Here is a 20,906-nt window from a genome sequence, read left to right on the forward strand (position 1 = left end):
AACTACTGGTTATCCCAGCGGGGCTGAGAGATGCCTGTCTGACTTCAAAAGGCACTGTGGGACAGTTCTGTCCCAACTGTGTGCTGGGACAAGGCGTTGCTTCACCTCCCACCTCTGAGCTGAGGCCATGCCCAGCAGGATGGCTGGAAGAGGATGGGGAGCAGGACACCCCACAACTGCCCCAGTCCCCTGCCCCAGTCCCAGGATGGCAGACTGGCTGGAGTGGGGGGAGAATCCCCCAGCACAGACCTTGCATGCCTGGAGAACTGAGGGTGGAGTCACAGTGACCTCCTGCACCGGTGCCCAGCTTCACTTCTGTGCTGATGGAGAGTTCAGGGTAGCCCAGCCGAGGCCAGGGCTGAGAGCAGGGCTGATTTTGGGGCTGGGGTGAAAGAAGCATAGCCAAGGCTCTGGCAGCAGCTGATGCTGCGCAGCCCCTCCACTGTGCCTTCCTCCTCGCCTGCACTCAGCCTCCTCCTGACATCTAGTGGGAGCAGGGCAACACGGCAAAGGGACCCGGAGCCAGCTCCAGGCTCCCGGACACACAGGCACACACCAGCCGATGGCTGCCAGAGCCACCAAAGATCACAGCTGGGCTTCACCAGGGCACAGCTGCTTCTGTAGAGCATTGCTGGGGAGGAATTCAAGGTAAAATTCCTCATGGAGGCAGTTATTAATGGGCTGCCAGGGACCCTACTCTGAGGAATGGGAGCTTTTTAGGGTTATCTGCCATCTCAGACCACTTGAACCCTCTCCCTCTCTGCTGCTGCTGTTCCAGGTTCCCAGGGTGCATCAGCAGAGCTGGGCAGAGGGAGTTCCCTTCTTACCCTTGGTTTTCGATGGCACCTTTGGGAAGCAGAGGGAAGAGGCAAGTGGGGAGCAAGAGACAGATGAGAGCTGTCCCAGCAGGACATTCCCTCTCCATCCAGGACCACCCTCTCATTTTAGAGCCTGTGCATATCTCCCTGGATCGTCTCTCATCCCTAATGCCAGCTGCCAAAAGCAAGCCTGCTCCCAGCTCCAAGCCCTCTGCCCACAGTTGTAGAGGCAGGACAGGGGCAGATGCTCTCCATAGCATTTGGGGGCCAGCCTCCAGAGTCATCCCACACTGGTCAGCATCTCTACCAGACTGCTCTCCCAGTTCCCATCCTTCCCCAAAGCCTTCAGCTGCACAGACAGGCGGGAGTTTGTCCATCCTGTCTTGTTTCACATATTTTCTGCGTACAAAACCACATTATTTTTTCCCCTTGTTGCCACCTACCCTTGCTTCACCGTGTTCAGTGTCCACCTTGCTGTCTGCACGCCAGGAGGTCACCTTTCCACATGTCCCCAGATCTCCTGGTAATGCCCGAGTATCTTTATCAACGAGCAGCTAAATGTTAAACACCAGCAACAAAACAACAACGACAAAAAAAGGTCTTTATTTCAATGACCAGAAAGAAAATTTAATCCCAAGAGCGAAGATACTAATACAAATCACAAAGCACTCCAAGCAAACTGGAGCGATTTGCAGGAATCCCTTCCCAGAGCAGCCAGGTGGACGTGTCTCTGGTCCCTGGCTCTTCCCCAGTGTGGACATGGTGCAGAGCCACACTTCTCCCTGCATCCCCCCATGCCACCCCCTTGCTGGAGGGACCCTCAGGGAGCACTCACACCTGGGGAACAGGCAACTCAAGGGGTAGGTGAGGGGCTCAGAGTCGGAGTGTCACTGGGTGAGCTCCCATTGACCCTGCAGAAAAGAAAGGCACTTCTCAAACTTCAGTGTCATCCTGCTACCTGCACGCATCTCTCCTGGGACTGTGAGGAATCCCTTCATCACCTACCCCTGCCCATCCCAATCTGACATCCCAGGGATATGGCCCTTTGGGGTAGTCATGGTGCTCCACACACAGCAGCAAAGAGGGGCAGAATACATCTCAAAGGCAGAGGAACAAATGCAGCTCTGAGTTGTCCTCAGCTGTCCTGTGCTCACTATGGTTCATGGGGAGCAAGCCCTCAGCTCCCCCTGACTGCTGCTCCAGGGAGGCACTTTGATGGAGAGGAGGGACAGAGACTTCTCATTCCTGGAGAGAGCAGGAGAGGGAAAAGAGGTGGCTCTGGGCAGGGACTTCTCTGAGGCTATGTCCATAGCTGGGCCCAGTTATGCCCAAAGTCTCCCACCCCAGGCTCAGCACAGCAACACACACAGTAAGAATCACTGCAGCCCCAGCCTGATTTTCTTTCCCATACACACGTCCAACAGTCCTCTGAGGGGGTTGTGGAGCCTTTGAGAAAAACAGGGATAAAATTCTAGAAGCAATGATAATCCAACGACTAAGTAGATGTTACTCCTAAATCAAACCCAAAGCCACTGAAAATTATGGATGGTAGACAAAAATCCCAAACCTCCAAAATATCCACGGACGAAAGTCGGGTCTGTCCAGATGGATAATCTTTTCCCTGTGTTTAGAGACAAGCAGCAGCCAAGCACTTGATCCCTTCACAAGGGGCTCATAGCCTCAATCACCAATCCTATCCCCTCCCTGCCCCTCCAGAGATTTGGCTCCCTTTGACTTCACTCTGTGCTTTTTGGGGCATCCCAAACTATTCTGGGTCCCAAGTGCAAGGGTCCAGCCTCAGCTTAGATCCTGATTCTCTCCTGAGGGGGCAGAAAGTTCACAAGAAACATTGAATAGGGGAAAATTGCACTAGTCAAGGAGCAGAAAGTCTCAAAAAGACACTCTCAAACTCCCTCAGCTCCTTCCAGCCCCCAGGTCCGACCCTGTAGCCTGAACCCAGCCAGGCTTGGAATAGCAGCCTTTAGATAGAGGAAAAGCACCAATGCTGTCCTATTCCCCCCTCCCATGGCACTTCACAACGCTGGAGCCAGCAGTCAGGGAAATGGCTGGCAGTCTCCTAGGGAAAGGGGTTGGGGAGCTCAGCACAGCAAACACAGCACAGCACCAGGAAGAGTGGTGGGAAGGGGATGCCTGAACCTGGGCACATTGGAAGAGAGGCATCAACTCATCCTCCTGCCATGGTTAGGAGCAGGACCATGAGTTTCAGATTCTTTAATTTAACCTTTCTTCTTTTCAAATAGAAATCAGGTCAAAGTTGGAAGCAGAGGCAGATCCGTCAGCTCCCAAGGCTGCGGGAAGCTGTTGGTACTTCCCTGCCTCCCTAGTGCCACCTCTTCCAAGCATCTAAACCTGCTGCACGAAGCAGGACCATCTACCAAAACCCCTATGTTGTCCTTCAAAGTGAAAGAGCCAAAAACTGAAGCCATCCTGGCACTCAGTCCTCTGCCCTAAGGAGAATCCTCCTTAGTGAAGAAGCTGCTCAGCAAGTGATTTTGGCTCTGGAGTCACAACCCAGCTCTCCATCCCGGTATCCCCACTGGCAGTGGCACCAAGCACCTCAGAGAGGTGGCATGGACGGCGTAGTGTCGCTGCCAGCGCAGCCCCAGCCCCGCCGAGCTGAGGTCACTTCAGGAGGAGGGGGGGGCTGTCAAACCACACACAAACCCATGAAGTGACACAGAGAACCCCTCGGGGCAGGGGTCGGGTGCGGGGTCAGACGTGGCCGCGGGGGCCGCGCTCGGGCAGCAGGGGCCGGGCGGGCGGCTGCTGCAGGAGGGCGGCCAGGATGCGCTGCAGCTGCGTGAGGCGGGCACGCAGGGATGTGCAGGAGAAGAGGTTCAGCTGGTAGGACGGGTCGAGGGGCAGGATGGAGATGAGCCACCAGCACCACGTCGGGCCATCCGCCAAAGCCTGGTGGGGAGAGAGAGGGAGAGACCTCCATGTCAGGAGCTGCAAGGTAAAGGCATGGATGGGATCCCATCGCTGATGGGAAATGGTTGCTCTTGTCAGGACAGCTTTGGCTAAGGTACTCCTCTGAACGGCCCTTTTGTCTGTCCAAGCTCAAAACTGCTGGACAAACTAATTTAATTTCCAGACAAGCATTCCCCAGGGAGTCTCCAGACACAGATGTAACTGCTAAAAGTCTGTATTATAGAGACAATGAAATATCTTGTGCATTTCCTTGTTTAGGGCAATGCTTTTTGTTAACATGGGCCAGATCCTGCATAATCAATGTTTATGGGGCATTGGCCTCCCAGAGGTGAGTTGCAGGCCAGGCAAGTGCAGTCACTGGGCACTGCTTTTGTAAACCAGTTCTTTTAAAATCCAAGTCAAAGTAAGAGGGAAAAGCTCAATTCAGCTGAAGGGGGGGGTGAGTCTTTTGTAATTCCTGAGCTCACCATTAATGTGACTGGTGGCCAGGACAGCCCTAGCCTGGGACAAGCCAGCAAGAGCGTATTTGTAACAACCTACATGGAAACACTTTCTTGAAGGACTGAAAATTAAGTTTTGGGATTTTTTTTTCCTACAGAACCTGAATTTGTCACAGTAATGTAATAAGCAAACAGGATCCTGTCCTCTTAGCTCCTCGCCTCTGGCCAGCTACAGCTGTCTTAAAGGATCACAGTGAGAAAGGAGACTGCAGACTCGCTGAGCTGAGGGGTTCACTTCTTTGCCCATTTCTATTTTTTCCAAAGTGTTTTCACAGCCAGAAAGTTCAGTTTCTTAGTTCTCATTTAGCAAAAGACTCTGGGAAAGATTTTAAAACTCGGTGCTCAGTTTCCATAAAGTAGCATTGAACAGTTTTACGAGACAAGCCCTGCCACCCCTCTGAATGAGAGATGCTGTAACAGGTAACAGGGCAGAAAAACTGAATTTCCTTTGTCCATCTTGAGGGGAAGCCAAGTAAGAAAGCAGAGTGGTTAGTGCAGGAACAGCACTACTTCAGAGGCTCTCTTGGTACCCTCTCTATTTAGAGAATCCCCTCCCTCTGGGCATTACCTGGATGTCCTCTTCCTTCTCCGGCAGTGGCCCATGCTGCATCAAAATGTGCCTGGAGGTAAGGTCCCCGTGCTCACAGAACCGCTGAGCCAGGCGGTAGGTGCTCTCATGCAGGCACTGCAGCTCCTGCAGCTCCTCCCCGGCCACCTGCATGGAGGGACAAGGGACACAGGAGTCCACAGGGAGGTTCTGTCCCACTGCAGCCAGGGATTTTGCTCGGCCCTGCCCTCACCTTCCTGTCCTCCAGGTACTCGATGTCGGCGGTGTGGTAGCCGTCCCTGTGCCCGCGGCTCAGCACCCGGAACCGCCGCCGGCCGATGGTGTCCACCAGGGACCTCCCGTCCGCCAGCAGCTCGATCTGCCGGATCTCCAGCATGCAGCCATAGTCAGCAAAACTGGGGGGAGACAGGGAGAGAAAAAAGGGCCTGAGCTGAGACACCAGTGACAAGACCTGTTTGTCCTGAACGTACCACCTCCAAAGGAGGAAAAGGCCCAAGTCTTGGAGGGGGCAAATTCAGAGATTCACTCAAATCTGTTCACAGAATGGGTAAGGTTGGAAAGGACCACAGTGGGTCATCTAGTCCAATCTCCCTGCTCAAATAGGGTCATCCCAGAGCACATGGCACAGAATTGCATCCAGACAGTTCTGAAATATCCCCAGGGAGGGAGACTCCACACCCTCCCTGAGCACTCTGTGCCAGTGCACGGTCACCTGTACAGCACAGAAATTCTTCCTCGTGTTCAGGCGGAACTTCCTGTGCATTAGTTTCTGCCTGTTGCCTCCTGTCCTATTGCTTGGCATTACTGAACTGTTGAGTTACCACTGGTAGGGAACAGTGAGCACATTGCCTGTACTCCCTTGGATTTGCCATATACCAAAATTACTCAGCTCCTCACATTGCCCTGATGTCCAGTGGTTCTGAGGACAATACCCCTTTCAGTGACATCTTCCCAAAGCCCAGAAAATGTTATCTATCTCATTTCACTTGAACAGGAGTGGAGCACGGGGAGGATGTGTCATGTAAATACAGGTATTTTACAGAATACTTGGGTTAGATGCCTGGAGACCAAGCCCATCTGAGCTCTGGAGGAACATACGGATGGTCAGGCCGCACCAAACAAACGCCCATTTAAACCAGTGCCCTCTCAGAGGCTTGTTAAGAGCAAAGTATGAGAAATATGGCAATTTTCAAGTGCTCACTAAGAGGATCTGGAGGTCACAGCCAGCAAACAGCTCAGAGATGTCCTGAGCCAGAAGCTGTTCCAAGAACGTTGTATTTAACGGCCATCACTGGCTCTGCACAGCTTCAGTGCTGGCCTCATTCCTTGCCTGGCTGGTGGTGATGCTGGGAGGCAGCAAGATCTCTGCTGTGTGGGGAACACAGCACCTTCCTGCTGCTTTTATCCATGAAGTGCCACAGGATAGGAAATATCATCAAACTACTCGGAATTTTAGATATTTGGGGCTGGGGCAGAGAGGTGCAAGTCAGCTGGGGCAGAGGGAAGCTGCCTTGCCCGGGAGCTCACCTTTTCCCATTCTCATATATGCACATGCCAAACCGCCTCGTGCCGGTCTCCTGGCACCGCCGGATCATGAGGCGGTAGCGAGGCTCGAAGACGTGCAGAGGGCAGGCGATGCCTGGGAAGGACATGGTGCATACGAAGATGGGGATGTTCTTTGTCAGGCTGAGGGACAGGAGGAGAAACCACTGTGACACCTTCCCAAGCAATTCCCATCCCAATGCATCAGCTGCTTTCCCGAACTAGATGTGTCCTTTACCCCAAGAAGTGATGGTCTGGCACAGAGCAAACTAAAGCTTCCACTTGGTTCCCCAAGAGCCCAAAGACAGATTCTGGCCACAAAACAGCTCTTTGCAAAGATGGTCCTCACCCCCAGGTGCCCCACGGGGCGTGTCCACTCAAGCAGCACTGCTGTGATGTGGTCCTGGATGTGAGACAGGCATTGCCTGAGCAGAACCAAGCCAGAGCAATGGTATGGGGTGTGGACAGCCCCTTCAGAGCCCCTCCCAGCCTCCACATACACGCACATTGGAGCAGGTCCCTGCTTACTTGGAGAGCTCTGCCATCTCAGCCCGGTGCAGCTCCTGGCGCTCGGCCAGCTGTGCAGGGAAGGTGGCCAGCATGATGTCCTGCAGCAGCACAGTGGGGCTATACCTTCCAGCCTTCAGGTACTAAAAGAAATTAGATCCAGAAATAGGTTGGAGAAGAGCAGGGAGGAAGCCCTGAGGCCCTGCTGGGCTCTGAAACATACTCACTTTTATTGTAGCTGAGCGTAATTTTAGACCGGAGAAAGTCAGGGATAAAAACCTATCAGGGGATGTTGAGCCGTCTAACAGGATGGGATGTCAGCCCCACCGAGACCTCTGGACACAGCACAGAGCCAGGGCCTGTCCCCCACAGCGTCCTGTCTCTGACAGTGATGCAGCCCTTGTATGACAACCTAATTTCCCTGATGGTCTCATCCGAATCCCTATTCATTAAAGATTAAATCAAATCTCCAGGCTAGAAGGTTTTCCATCCATTTCCATTTTTTAAAAGTAATTAGCATTTGCCTATCTCTCTCTCTCTCTCTCTCTCTCTCCCTCTCTCTCCCCCCCTCTCTCTCCATAAGCCCTGTTTACAATCTCACTAAATCACTGTGGCATCTTGTGGAAATGAATCTCTTGATCTTAATTATCAGCTGTCTGGTCATTCCCCTGTGAGTGGAGCTGACACTGCTGTGCCAGGGAGCTGCTAATGTAGGAGCATTGCACCTTCCCACCCCAGTCCTGGGCATGCTGCTCTCCTGTGGGCTCCATCCCGTGGGACACATTCCCTCACCTCTCTCAGGCTCTGTTTGCAGAGGGGGCAGTTGGGCCGGTGGTCCAAGCAGCGTTCGAGGCACTCCTTGCAGAAGGTGTGACCACATGGTGTTGTCACTGGCTCAAAGAACATCCTGCAAAGGATAATCAAAGTCAAAGGATTGCAGAGAGCAACAAAGGGAAAGGAGTACAGGTCAATCCAGCTGGGTGCACTCAAAGCTGTTGTTCCCCAGGCCTGGCTCAGCACCCTGCTTTGGACACACTGGCCCAGCTCAGTCTCATGGTGAAGGGGTCCCACAAAGCACTCGGCAATTGCAGAGGTCCAGGTAGAGCAGATCAGGGTGGGCAGACCCGTGGGCACAGCTTTTGGCTATCCCCAGCCTTGTATCTGCTTCTTCCTTGAATCATCTTACTGTGAGCAAGAGATTTTGCTTCCAGTAGGAATAACACATTTCCCATGTCTCCTCCTACCATTTCAAGGTAGATTTGCTCCCTGCACCAGACTTTTGCACTGAAGACTGATGCTGTGGGGATGCAACACCATGGAAAGTGATCTCACACTGTGCCTTCCAACTCCTGGCAGCCCATGGCTCTGCAATTCACTTTCAGTAAAGCTGCACTGGCTGAGCTTTGCTCATAACTTCTCTTAATTAAACGTAAAGGTTTCTTATTGGTTTAGTCCTTTAATTAGAAGTCTGGGCTCAGACTGTCGGACTTGCTCAGGCCTGAGCACTCTTCCTCATCTCTCCATGGAGTCCCAGCAGACCCCATCAGTACACACATGGCACCCCTTGGTTCTGGTAGGGCTATGGTTCCCCAGACACCCACAGTGTTCTGTAATCCAAACAACAGCGACAGGAAAGCACCTCCTTCTCCTCTGCTCCAGGAGCAGAGCCAGCAACAAGCACTTGGGTTGCTCACAGGCAGCTCTACGATCAGAAATGAAATGAAGGTGTCAGGAAAGCTCTGTTCAGCACAGAGCCCTGACTCCTCCTCAACACTGTTCCTGCTCTCAGAAGAGACCTAAATTCACCTAATTCAGATCAGATCTCTCACACCCCTCCCATGTAATTCCCTCATGCCATGTCCAGACCTGGAAAAAGCTGTCATGCACAAGACCTTGACCTACTTGTATGTCTGGCAGTGGAACACCAAGCCCTCTGCCAGTAGCCACTTGCACAACTGCTCCTGGGACACACCAGGAATAACAGCCTGGTTTCAGCATGCCCTGTGGCAGTGCAACACCCAGCCCTTTCCCAGCCCTAACCAACACACAGACACAGGCTCTACCCTGTCCCCTTTTCCACCTCCAGCAGGCACAGAGCTTGGACATGCTTCCCCTCTGGGTTTGCAATATCCCCATCATGGATAATATTTCCCTGGGAAAACACCTTCCTGTCCCAGCCTGCAGGTACAAAGGGCCACCACTGCTTTTGGTCTTTGACCCTGCTGAACATTCCCACCTCCACACCTGCCTCCCAAGGGATACAGACCTAACGATGCTGCGCCCTGAGACAGGGTAATCTGAGCTCCTCCAGCCTGGCAGAGCATGGCATGCCCTGCCTTCCCCTCTTATCTTTTATTTCCACTGAAACCTATATCTCAGCAGTACTTGGGACTGAGTTTCCTATTAAGATGTGAAGAAAGATGCACACCAGCATCGAAAAACCAGCAGGTGCTAATTCTTCATCCTAAAAGCTCTCCTGACAGAGAACTCACCGTATGCAGAGGGAGCACTCCAAGTCAGATATGCTAAGCAGCTCCCCAAGGCACAGCTGGGGACACTTTGCTGCTGTTTCCTCTCCATTATCTAATGGCAAAAGAGAAGGAAAGAGAAGACAACCCCCATTTCAGTACAGAAAAGCAATCTTTGTTTTCTAACCTTGTTCTGAGGCATAACTGCCACACAGAGTGCTCTGAAAGTGTCAAAGAAAACAAAACCATTAGGAAATGCAACATAAACCCCTCTATTAACCCACCCATGTTCACCCATAGCTGGTACATCAGTGGGTCTCATGGTACTTGTTAGAGGAAGGTGGTATCTCCTCCCTTTGCAGGCAGGGAAGCTGAGGCACTGGGAGGTGAAGTGGCCTAAGAAACTCCAGGATGGAAGCCTCTGGAGACCTGCCACGAGTCACCATCACTGCTTTATGTGAACCCAGGTATGTGGCAGCCACCTGGCTGGGTGCTGATGGCAAGTTAATGCCAATAGAGGTGCTGCTTCCCCAACTCATGACATGCCATGTCCCTCACACGGAATTTAATCTAAATTTTTACCAAAACCCACCTAAACCCATGGGAACCAAAGAAAGCCTCTCCCTGATATGGAACAAGGGATGTCTCGCTTTAGCCACCATCTAGAGCCAAGCTTGAGCCAAAAGTTTGGTATAAGTTCACCAGTGTAACACAAGAAGATTGGATGGATCCTCCTTACAGGCATGAGAAGCACTGAATGTGCTGGCCAGAGCTGCCCCATGGGACGTCTGCTCACTGAGCTGGAGCACAGTGAAAACACCAAGTTTTCGGTGCCAAAATGGATTTTAAACAAGCATTTTGCACGTGACAACATTCTGGTACCTTTGATAACACTCACCTACCAACTCCTGGCTCTGACTCTCTGCTGAAATCTCCAGTTCTTGCCGTCGTCCCAGCTGGGAAAGGCTGTGCTCAGACACAGCGTCCTCTCTGCCATCTGCCAGCTCTCCTTCCTGATCCTAGGCACAGCAAAGATGAAATGCAGCCCAAACCCTCTTGTACCTTTGAATGCACAGCCCCATCTGTCCCACTAAGCCCAATGGCACCGGGAGGCTTTTCAGTGTGTTGCTGTACATTAATATCTTGCATCTGCAGAACAGCAGGAGAGTGTGGCCTTCACACATTTCTGCTCATCACATGGTTAAAACCTGGGTTCACTATGTCCAGACCTACTACCTGCTATTTAGTGTGTCTGAGCCCAGTTTCTTTGATTTTCCTCCTCTCTCCAAACCTGCTAAATTTGTCTATAAAAGGCAAAGAGTAAAATACCAGATTTCCTTAACAGCTGCTAATGACCTGAACTATTCTCAGATGTGGTCTTTAGATGAAAAAAAATTAAAACTCACTTTTTTTCCTTTTTATTTTTTTTCTCAATGTAGTGTGACTTGGGTGTTTTAAATACGAGAGCCTAAAATATTTGTAGAATAAAACTGGGAGAGGAATTGAGACAGAGCTTGCTCTGTTTCCTCAGTCCCCACAGCCCCAGCTCTGATGGTATCTGCTCTCTCACTCTCCACTACCTGCAGATTCTCTCCCCAGTGCACAACCACATACACAGCCTTCCCTTATCATACCTCCTTTCCCACCACTGGAAAACCCAAAATTTGGATGTCCCAGAAAGACATTAAGTTTCATCACAGACTCAGATCACTGCAGACTCTTACCTGAGCTTGTGTGAAAGATGATGAGGGCACAGGGCTCCCTCCATTGACCTGGGAACCAGCTGAGCTCAGGTGAGCATCACCCTGGTGTGCAGCAGCTGTGAGAGGCTGAGAAGCATTGTCTTGCATGAGGATCTGCAAGGAGAAAGCAGGGGCCAGGGGATGCTAGGAGAAGGAGGCAGGGAGGTAGGAGGACTGCCAGGCTCCCTCTTTCCCCAAAGCAGCTTCCTGCTTGCCACAGGGTATGTTTGGGTTACTTGTTTCACTGCTGGCCAAGCACTCAGCTGAGCCCTTCAGAGCACAAGAACATCTCCCTGTGTGATGTGAGGGCACTGGAACCCACCATGGTACATCCCACACACCTTCTCCATCTCTCTCCGAGCAGGGTGGAAATGGGGACTGAGTGTCAGGCAATGTTCCCACACCAGCAGGGCTTCAGCTCTCTGTCCCATCTCCAGAAGCACCTTCCCTTTCCTGAAGAAGGCCTGCAGAGCAGAAAAACCTGCAGTGACTATGAGACAGTGACCAGCTGAGTATGTGCCCTTTCAGTTCCCATGTGAGGCCCAAGGGAATCTCCCTCCAGCCTCCTCCCATCCCAAGCCAAAGCATCTGGACATGATCCTGCTCCCATGCTCAGACTTGCCTAAAAAAACGCAAGACTCTCCAAAATGCAGCAGTTGCAAAAGCCAGGTTGACAGAGAGCTGGAATCAAGGACAGACATGGTGACAGACCTCTCCCATGAGAACAACTCAGCACTTGCTGCCTGGATTGGCAACCTAATGGGTCTGTCAAGTATATTTCTGAGCAGAATGAATCCAGTGGCTAGGAGAACTCAGGAAAGACGGAAATTGGTCCCATCCAGTAAGATTTGACTCCAAGCTTAGTCAGCTGATGGGTCTCTCCTCCACTCACCTCATGCTCTCCAGGCTCTGCCCTGCACACAGTGTCCAGGTCCTCCAGCGCCTGTGGATATTGCCCTAGTGCCACACATGCCTCTGCCCGGCACAGCCGCAGGGAGCTGGAGTCTGGGGCTGGAAAGAGAAATGTTGTCACTTGTGATGAGTCCGTGGTGAGGCAGCAGGGATGGATAAGGCTGGGGAGACACACCCAAAGTGGGACAGTCCCTGTGCCACTGCCTCACGCTGAGCACAGCCAGGTCCTGCAATGCTCTTCATCAGGAGTCACTGGCCTCATACGTCTCTCCAAGGAAGCTATTTCCCCTAAATATCTAATTTTAAACTGTTTGAGGCTCTTTCCTTTGTTTTTTCCCCCATCTTCCCCAAACAGCCTCAGCGAAGAAGCCCCATCCCCACCATGCTGGGATCTGGGCTTTTATCCATCTTTTTGGGATGCAGCAGAAAGGTTCTACCATACGTGTCTTCCCTATGGGGCTGCAGCCATGGGAGGCTCTGCAATGTGATTCAGCCAGCAGAGCCACAATAACATGTTACCAAACAAGACTGCAGCTATGGATACCTGAATTCCCAAACCACCAGGGAGCCTCCTGGGCCTACCCGGCTGCCACTGCTCTCCCAGGGCAGAGGAGAAGCTGGGGGGGGTGCAAGAATCTGCCTCCACTACATGACCTGGGGTTTCCAAGTATCACAGTGCTGGGTGCCCCACATGCTCCAGCCTGCTCCTAAGTAACTGGCAGTGAAAACCTCTTCTTTCCTGCCTTGGAAAACCCCATAAAGACCTTCCTTCCTATCAGCAGTGCCAGCAGGAGAAATGGGTTGGTGGATGTCAGGGAGAATGAGCAAGCAGCACCCCAAAAGCCCACAATCATGGAGTATGGAGTAACCAGGTGTGGTAATGTTTGTGGGTTTAAACTGCAGAGATTTCCAGACCCACCCCATTATATCCTAGCTCATGGAGGTGACCTACATCCACTGCTCTGCTGGCTTTCCAGCTCAGGGAATGGGTCTGTGCATCCAGCCCTGCATTCCCCCAGCTCTGAGCATCAGGCTGCAGCTGCTGAGGGTTGGGGCTGGGGACCTGCTGGGAGCAGCCCTTCCGGGGAGGCCACCAGTGTCATGCAGGTCCCCTCATTGGCTCCCAGTTCCCCGTGAGATGATGGTATGTCCAGCACGGGTAGCATTTGTGGTGGCCCTGCAGGATGCTGGCACTGAAGACAACCTTGTATCACAAATTAGGCACCACTTGCAGGCACTGCTGCTGCATTTACTGTAGCAAAGTGGTGTGGGCAACTCTGCCTTGCATCTCTCAGGTTCAAGCTGGGTACATGGGCCTGGCTGGCAGCCGATCAGCGATCATCAGGAGACACCGCTGATGATGCCGCCTCCTGTGCTTCCAAACCTGGCAGCATTTCCTCCTGGCCTGGTTCAAACACAGTGCTGACACAGCTCTGCCAGCAAACTGCAGGTCGGGACTAGCAGCTCTGTGACAACCAGGCACAGGAAATATCTGCCCACTTCCCTGCTCACCTCTGCTGTCCTGTGCCCACTGACCTGCCCAGGCACACACCACTTCTTATCACAGAGCAGAGGAAGCTCTGCCATGGCTATTTCCTCCTTGTCCTCCGTGCCCAGCATGGAGCACAGCCAGACTTTGCTCCTGGTTCCACCCTAACCCAGAGAGCAGCAGAGAGCCCAGGTACAGCCACTCCTGCACCGAGGCTGCCCTGGCCACACTGAGCTGTGCAGCAGAACAAAACCTGATCCCTCAGAGCTTGTTTTCATTTAAGATATTAGCCGAGACCTTAGGGCTCAAGTCAGTGGGAACTTTCTGCTCAGTACCCTGTCCCACAAGCACGCATCCAGAGACGAAATATCCCAGCCACTAACAACAGAGAGGGATGAAGAAATGGGTACAAAGTCTAGAGGCTTATTTTCCATGTGGGTAAACCCAGTCGAACACTTGCACAGCAACAAAGTAACTGATTTGGAAAAAAATCCCCAGATGTGTAAAACGGGGCAAGGAATTCTGCATTTCTCTTCTGCTGCAGCTATTTTTGATCTATGATTTCATTAGACACCAGGGCCATAAGCCAGCTGGCAGCTGGACAGACTCACCAGCCTCCATGCTCCAGGCATGTCAGAGGGCCTCCTGTGTTACGTGTTACAGTGCATTTTTCTGTTGTTCACTTAGAAAGAATGAAGATTAAAAGTTGACAGCTTATTTTCACCCAAGCAAAGAGAGCTGGTCTGCAGGCTGGGCTGAGCGGGGCACTGCAAACTGGCCCATCATGCAACACTGAATCACAAAAAAATCATTCCCGTGGGTCAAACATTTATCAGGGGTTCTGTTTGAAAGGGAAAGGGAGCCCATAAGAAGTTGTGCAGCTGAACGCTGTCTGCAGGAGCTGGAAAACACATCCCGAAAGCACCACCCACGTGGCTGAGCCTGGAAGCACCAGCAAGCACAGGTTCACTGGAGCTGAGGCTGTGACTGCAATTTCCTTATTGCCCTAAGCCAGACTTTCCTGTCCTTCGGGGAACAGAACGTGCGGGGGAAAGCCAGGACAGAGGTTGCAATATTTCCTCTTTATACCCAAAAAGGCTTTTTAAAAAGAGATTGGTACACCCCGGCCAGGCAAAAGCCTGTCAATAAGGCAAGCAGTACCAGAGAGCTGTGCACGTGCCTTTGCGCTGAAGGACGGGTGTGCAGGGAGAGACGGATGCCTCTGGAGGTTGCATAAAAGGACCTGCTTTCTGCTGCCAACACCAGGATCGACCGGTCGGCTCAGCCCTTCGTCTCCAACCCTGAACCTCTGGCACTTGTCTCGCAGCAGGCGATGAATAAGAGCCTGAGCTGCGGGAGGAGAGCTGACTGCTGTCATAGAAACGCCGCGGAGAAAGGAAGTTCTGCCTCCGTTGCTCCAACCCCCTGCTCCAGAAGCATTGTATAACCCCTTTTATTTAAGTATTACTTTCCAAGAAATCCACTTACAGCCACAGATCACCGCCCCTCACCCTGGGCCCGATCCTGGCCCTGCAGGCAAATGTCTCGCCAGAGCCGGTTGCCAAAGGGGGCCAGGATGCGGGGCTGACCTGCACCATGGGGCTGGCACAGGAGCTCGGCCAAGGCTGTGTCCTCGCCAGGCTCTGGGGCAAGGACGTGTCCATCTCGGACTGGAAAAGTCCCAACCACTTTACATAATGCCCTCCACTCCCAGGCAGAGCTCTTCCTCTGACCCTGAAATATTGCCGGGAGGCAAGATGTGAGTATCTGCTGCTTTCCCCTCCAGAAGCACGTGGCCGATGGGACACAGGCAGTGAGCCCCGACCACAGCCCTGGCAGCGGGATGAGCAGCGGGGCTTGCCTGGCAGCCCACCGCTCCCATCACCTCGGGACATGCACGGAAAAGGAAGAAATGCCCAGCAGCTGCACTCCCCTCCCATCCCCATCCCCACCAGCCCTGCCTTACAACACTTCCACCTTCCCAGGTCTTCCAGCTCTGGACTGTGCAGGTTCGGAGTGCCATGAGGTGCTGGGACACAGTGGCCTACATTGGTATCCACCTGCTCGAACAGCCCAGCCCGTGCATCCCCGTCTCTGCTGCTGGGCTGGCCCCTCGCACCCCGCACCCGCACCCCACCATCCGCACTCCCAGCCCCTGAGCCCGGATGGTCCTTACCCAGCTCGACCCCTCTCTGCGCCATCCTCAGCGCCTCCCGCGCGTCCCCGCGGGCCAGGCGGTCCCGGGCGCGCTCCGCCAGCCCGACCAGGAGCCGCTCCCGCTCCACGCACCGCTCCAGGAGCCCGCACAGCACCACGCTGCTCCTCGCCGCCCCGACGCCCCGCAGCTCCAGCCGCTCCTGGCACAGCGGGCAGTGGGACAGCCCGGCCCCGCCGAGGCACGGCTTGCAGAAGGAGTGACCGCAGGACACGGTCACCGGCTCCCAGAGGAGCAGGAGGCAGGAGGGGCAGCGCAGCAGGTCCAGCCCTGCGCCCCCGGCGCCGAGGGGCTGCGGGCTGGGGGGGCCGCTCATGGCAGCGGCCGCAGCCGAGCAGGGCGAGCTGCCCTTAGGGCCGGCGGTGCCCGCACGCTCCGGCCGCCGCCGGGGCCCCGCGCATTGCCCCGCTCCGCCCCGCCCCGCCCCGCCCAGCTCAGCCCATCCTCCGCGGGGCTCCCGGAGCGGACCGTGCGGCCGGAGGGACCCCCGGGCGGCCCGGCGGGGGAGCTGCCGGGCCCCATTGGCCGCCACCGCCCCGCCCCGGCCGCGTTTCGTAACGGAGCCCGCGGTACCGGGGGCGAGGGGCGGCCCCGGGCGGGGCCGTGTGCCCGTGTGCCCATGCCCACCCACGGGCTCCGGAGCAGCCTCGGTGCGGGGTACAAGCCGAGAGCTGGAGCTGAATGAAGCCTTGCGGGGGGCGGTGGAGAGCTCTGCACCAGCTGGGCACGGGGTCCCGGGGGGTCTGGGGCAGTCTGGAGAAGGAGCAAAGTGCAGAGTGCTGCGAGGTGTTTTGGGGTGTCCCAGAGTGTGGCCAGGGCACTTTGGAGCCACCCATGGTGCGGGCTGCCTGGGTAAATGGGGTGCTGTGGAACAAGGCTGGGGCACGAATCCTGGGGGATACAGGGTGCTCTGCGATGGGGACAGGAAGGTGGGATGCTCCAGAGCAGATGGGCACAGGGTACCTGGGGTCCCTCAGCTGGCTGAGACTCTCCAGAGTGGGATTAGGGTGCTGGCTGTTGTGGTGGTCCAGAGAAGGGGGGGGCTGGTGAGGCTGCAGTGCATCAGGTGTCTCTTTGCAGACCCCTCCATGGAAACTCATCATCTCAGGATGTTTGGGGAGACAAAGATGTCCCTCCAACATCTGAGGTGTCTCCCTCAGCTGTTCTACTTATCCAGAATTGAATGAATTCAGACCCTGTATGGGGACAATCCCAGTCCCACTCACGGACCCCCAGGATGGTCTCAGTGTCCCAAGGGAGATGTATCCCACCACACAGCCATACATCAAAAAGGTCAGCAACTTTTGCATAGCAGGTGCTGAGAAAAACAGCTGAAATCTGACAACTGTGGAGCTTAGTAGATCAGACTTTATATAAGGATGATGAAAATCCTCCAAGGGCTCATTTGTGTGTCCCCACAAACAAGCCAAACCCATGCATGCACTGGAAAGGATGCTCAGGGAGGGGGATCACCAGCAGGACATGAGTACTAGTGAAACCCATGCCCCACTGAGGGAGTGGCTGGCGGAGGTTTGGGCTGTGGAGCAGGTTTTGTTTCAAAATCTACTGCAATTGCATTAAACAGCTCATGGGTGGCTTTAAAAACTCAACAACTAAGCATTTTATGTGCGCTTGGAAGGCTTTGCTGCTTTCTCCGTTATCTTTTCAAGTGATCCCTCCAGACTGGAGAAATCTCAGGTGATGTTTGGCAGCACAGCCCCAAAAACCTGAGTATGGCATTAGGGACAGTGATCACACTAGGACCATTGGGGGTTTGTCTGGGACTCTGCCCTGGGGGGGGGACATTTTCCATATTCCCCATCCATGGAATCAGTCTTTGGTTCCCCTCCAATACGGACCTTCCCCTTCACTTCCCCCAGCAGTTCTACCATGGGCATTTCTCAGGTGGGCAAGGCTCATTTACACCAGACACTCTCCTCTCATGGTTTAGTTTTCTCCATGGCTTGTTTTTCCACCAAACCTTGGCTATTGAATGAAACAAAAGATTGCCACCAGGGAATCCTCACCATTCTTACCTCCAGGTTACACCTCAAGAAGGGCATGTTCATGGCTCCTGAGCCATGAAATGAGGGTGACTTTAGCTACGGTGACCAACATTGTAGTGATGTGCTTGAAGAGTGCTCCCATAACCTATTTGTGTGGCTCAGCCTGGGTGCAGCAGCCCTTTGCCAGGGGCAGCTGGAATCAGGTGAGGAGCATAGCATCTTTCATAACCCCAGCCAGTTCCTCTGGGAGACACCAGGCTGTTCGCCTGGGACCTGCCTCATTCTTTTCCTCACCTCCTGATTCACTCCACAACCATTCTCACGTGTGTGGGCTCTCCAGCGCCTCGTAAGCGGCGAGGACGTGCTGCTGCCTTTGCATAATACAGTTTAAAATCAATCAACCATGACATGCGAGTCCACTGGAAACCAGGCTTCATTAGCATCAGGGCAAGAACAATTTGTTTTCTTCATTCCACCCAGAGCTGAGCTGGTTCTGAACTCCAAATGCCTTCTCTTCTCGCTGCCGTGTTCGTGCTGACTCAGTACATAGCTGCCACAGAAAAAAAAGGCTTTAAATGCTTAATGCTAACCATTCTGCTGGCCAGATGAGAACTTCACGTGTTGCATAACAGAGGACAGACCACGCTGTGTTTAGGAAGTATTTGCAAAGCACAATAGGATTTTTTTTTTTTTTTCAGTTTAAAGGTGGGAAACAGCTCAGGTCAGTGCAGGGTGAGGAGTTCCAGGTGTTGCTGCAGGGGAAACCAACTCCTCCTCTGGCTCCCAGCCACACATCCACTTGTGCTTCGGCTCCAGTACAGCCTCATTAATGTGGTCTCGACTGTTGACAGCCCAGCATGGGGGTCAGGGATTTCACACCAGCTGTGTTTGCTCATTTTTAGTGCATAAATATTTACTGCAAGCATTGACACTTGTTTTTGACACACTAGGGATTAAGGAGTGGCTCTGAAGTGACAGCACCTTCCCAGTGCTGCCTTTTTTTGTTCAGAGAGAGGAGGTCTGTGTGCTCCTTAGAGTCTCTTCAAAGGCACCACAAACACTTGTAAACAGGAATAAGAACCCTGAATGTCATGACTCCTTTTCCACACTGCTATCCTCACTCTGCCCATCAGCCTCCTCCTGCACCATCAGACCTGAAAGTCCTGTTGCACAGAGGTAAAACAAGCTTCTCCATTTCCAAAGCCAGGGAAGGAGGAAAGCATTAGCATACCAGCCAGGGAGGAGGAGTGTTGCTATAAGCAAGGGCCATGTGGGGTTGACAGTCGCATTTCTAAGTGCCAGGCAGCCTGCTGGGTCATCAGGAAAAGAGCCAGGGCCAAATCCAGTCTCAGCACCTGTGCAAACCCACTCATGGTTTACTCATGGCTTACAGGACCCTTTCAGCAGTGCTGCACCTGGATCCTGGCTGTCTGCAAGCCTTGAGAGTTGGCCTAAGGAATTATTTTTACACCTCAGTACGTGCAAATAACATGCAGGGAGTTATGTGCATCATCCCCCTCCCAGCCTGTCAACAAACACATCAGCTTCCTGGAATTTTTGCTTTCTTTACATCATGGTATTTCTAGATCCAGGATGTTATTCAAGCACCAGGTTTGCCACATGTGGTTCAAAGCCGGTCCTGGGAAGTGAAGCAAAAGGAAGTGGAAGCAGGTGGTGTGGGAGATTCTTTGTCCACAGTTGCAGCACATCTTTTATAACAATCACCTTTTCTCTCAGATCTCTAAGGGGACCTGCTCCATGCCTGGTTTTCTCTTGGCAGAGGCAAGCAGATTGCCACACTGCTGCATGAGGTTTGAGATTTGAGGCCTGCAATGTGCTGACCAGGCACTGGGCAGGGAGCAGTCATATAAATTACATAGTACTATTCCCAAGTCCTGAAACTGCTGCTTGAGAGGTCAGAGAGGTCCTGACTCTCTCAGTAAGAAGGATCAGATGTAAACAGAGTCAGAGAATTAGGAAAACTTTAGTATTTTTTTCCTTCTGACTCATACAGGCTTTGCCTGAGGCGGCATCATTCCTAGAGAAATGAGTTGACTTTCACATGGATTGGTGGGACACAGAGCTGCAGTGTAATGTTATCTCACCGTTCACGTAACCAGGCTTATATCTGAACTCCTGGAAACTGGAAAGTCACAGTGGGAGAGCCCAGAGCAGTATCTGACTCATTTTGGTCTCTTGAGCCAAACATCTTGGCAAAGAGGTTGGCAGAACATTATTGCTCAGTCTTGAAAGCATGTCCCACATAAAATGGATGGAGATGTCTTTTTCCACAACATGGGCAGTCATGTACAAACCACATAACCCTAAGAAGAGAGTACAGGTAAAAGCAAGATCAGAACTGTCCACATTATCCAGGGGGAAGCCCTAGGATGGGTGACAAGACCATGATCTGGGGTTCAGGGTGCTATAAGCTTGCCTTGATGCTTTGCAATTGTTTCATTGGTGTTTCAAGGGCAGCTGTAGGAGATCCCACGGAGGAGCCCAAAGTCAGCATGGCTTGTTCTGCATCACCTAATCCCAGGGTGTAGAAGGACATGGATAACATAACCAAGTGATTAAAGGAGGAAAAGTCATAAGGAACCCACTCCTTGAGGACATAATTGCACCTTTACATTGCAGCAAGGTCCACCACTTCCAAGGAGCTTGTGTCCACAGGGAGCTGCATCCTAGTGGGCCAGACCTGGAGGTCACATCACCCACTTCATCTCCTGGATGGGGAGAACTGATTTGTGTCAGGTGTTACTGCAGGTCAGACAAAAGTTGCCAACTTCCCAAGCTGCTGTGTGTCCATATGCCTGACCTGGGATGTGTGGCAGGGGGTGACACCGTGGTGGCCCATCACTGGAGCTGGGGACTCACCAGGCTGCCCTGCCCCACTCATTCCCCATCCCATATGGCCTTGGCTCCTTGCCCCAGCCAGAAGCGAGTACGTGCCGCCTCCCTAATTTCTTCCTTTTTTCACTTTCCCTGTTTAGCTCCCACCCACCTGACAGAGATGCCAGCAGGCCTGGCAGGGACCCAGCACTGCCTTTGCACTTTACCAGAGGAGGCTGCAAGTGGCAGCGGGTGGGCTCTGTGGGTGGCAGAACCTGCTCTGCAGGAATTCCTCTGTCCTGCCATGCTCAGGCCAAGTCCAGGGTCCAGCTTGTCCTACTCATCCCTCAAC

The 20,906-nt window shown here is 53.2% G+C and overlaps 1 protein-coding gene across 2 annotated transcripts; it reads right to left on the reverse strand.

Annotated features, from left to right (window-relative positions):
* Positions 1 to 1,400: 1,400 nt before the first annotated feature.
* On the reverse strand, positions 1,401 to 15,789 carry LOC108507126 (LON peptidase N-terminal domain and RING finger protein 1-like). Of its 2 annotated transcripts, none has more exons than XM_017834813.1 (12): positions 15,675 to 15,789; positions 11,990 to 12,108; positions 11,439 to 11,561; positions 11,080 to 11,211; positions 10,254 to 10,374; positions 9,380 to 9,470; positions 7,680 to 7,794; positions 6,909 to 7,030; positions 6,366 to 6,524; positions 5,071 to 5,233; positions 4,839 to 4,985; positions 1,401 to 3,749 (listed from the first exon to the last, which is right to left on the reverse strand). In XM_017834813.1, the coding sequence occupies exons 1-12, from the start codon at positions 15,697 to 15,699 to the stop codon at positions 3,552 to 3,554; spliced, it is 1,515 nt and encodes a 504-aa protein (XP_017690302.1). In that variant the 5' UTR covers positions 15,700 to 15,789; the 3' UTR covers positions 1,401 to 3,551. The 2 variants fall into 2 exon arrangements, with proteins under 2 accessions (XP_017690302.1, XP_017690301.1); XM_017834812.1 differs by lacking the exon at positions 15,675 to 15,789 and adding an exon at positions 14,110 to 14,134.
* Between the last annotated feature and the right edge of the window lie 5,117 nt (positions 15,790 to 20,906).

The sequence above is a fragment of the Lepidothrix coronata genome, unplaced genomic scaffold (genome assembly GCF_001604755.1).
Source record: "Lepidothrix coronata isolate B3197 unplaced genomic scaffold, Lepidothrix_coronata-1.0 Scaffold240, whole genome shotgun sequence".
Taxonomy (NCBI): Eukaryota; Metazoa; Chordata; class Aves; order Passeriformes; family Pipridae; genus Lepidothrix; species Lepidothrix coronata.

What these genes read in the sequence shown, in the direction of transcription:
- LOC108507126 (XM_017834813.1), bottom strand. Translation starts at nt 15,699, where the DNA reads ATGGCGCAGAGAGGGGTCGAGCTGG. An exon ending in CATCTTTCACACAAGCTCAG is followed by an intron (nt 10,375 to 11,079) that starts GTAAGAGTCTGC and finishes TGCTGTGCCTAG; the next exon opens with GATCAGGAAGGAGAGCTGGC. An exon ending in AGTACCTGGAGGACAGGAAG is followed by an intron (nt 4,986 to 5,070) that starts GTGAGGGCAGGG and finishes CCCTCCATGCAG; the next exon opens with GTGGCCGGGGAGGAGCTGCA.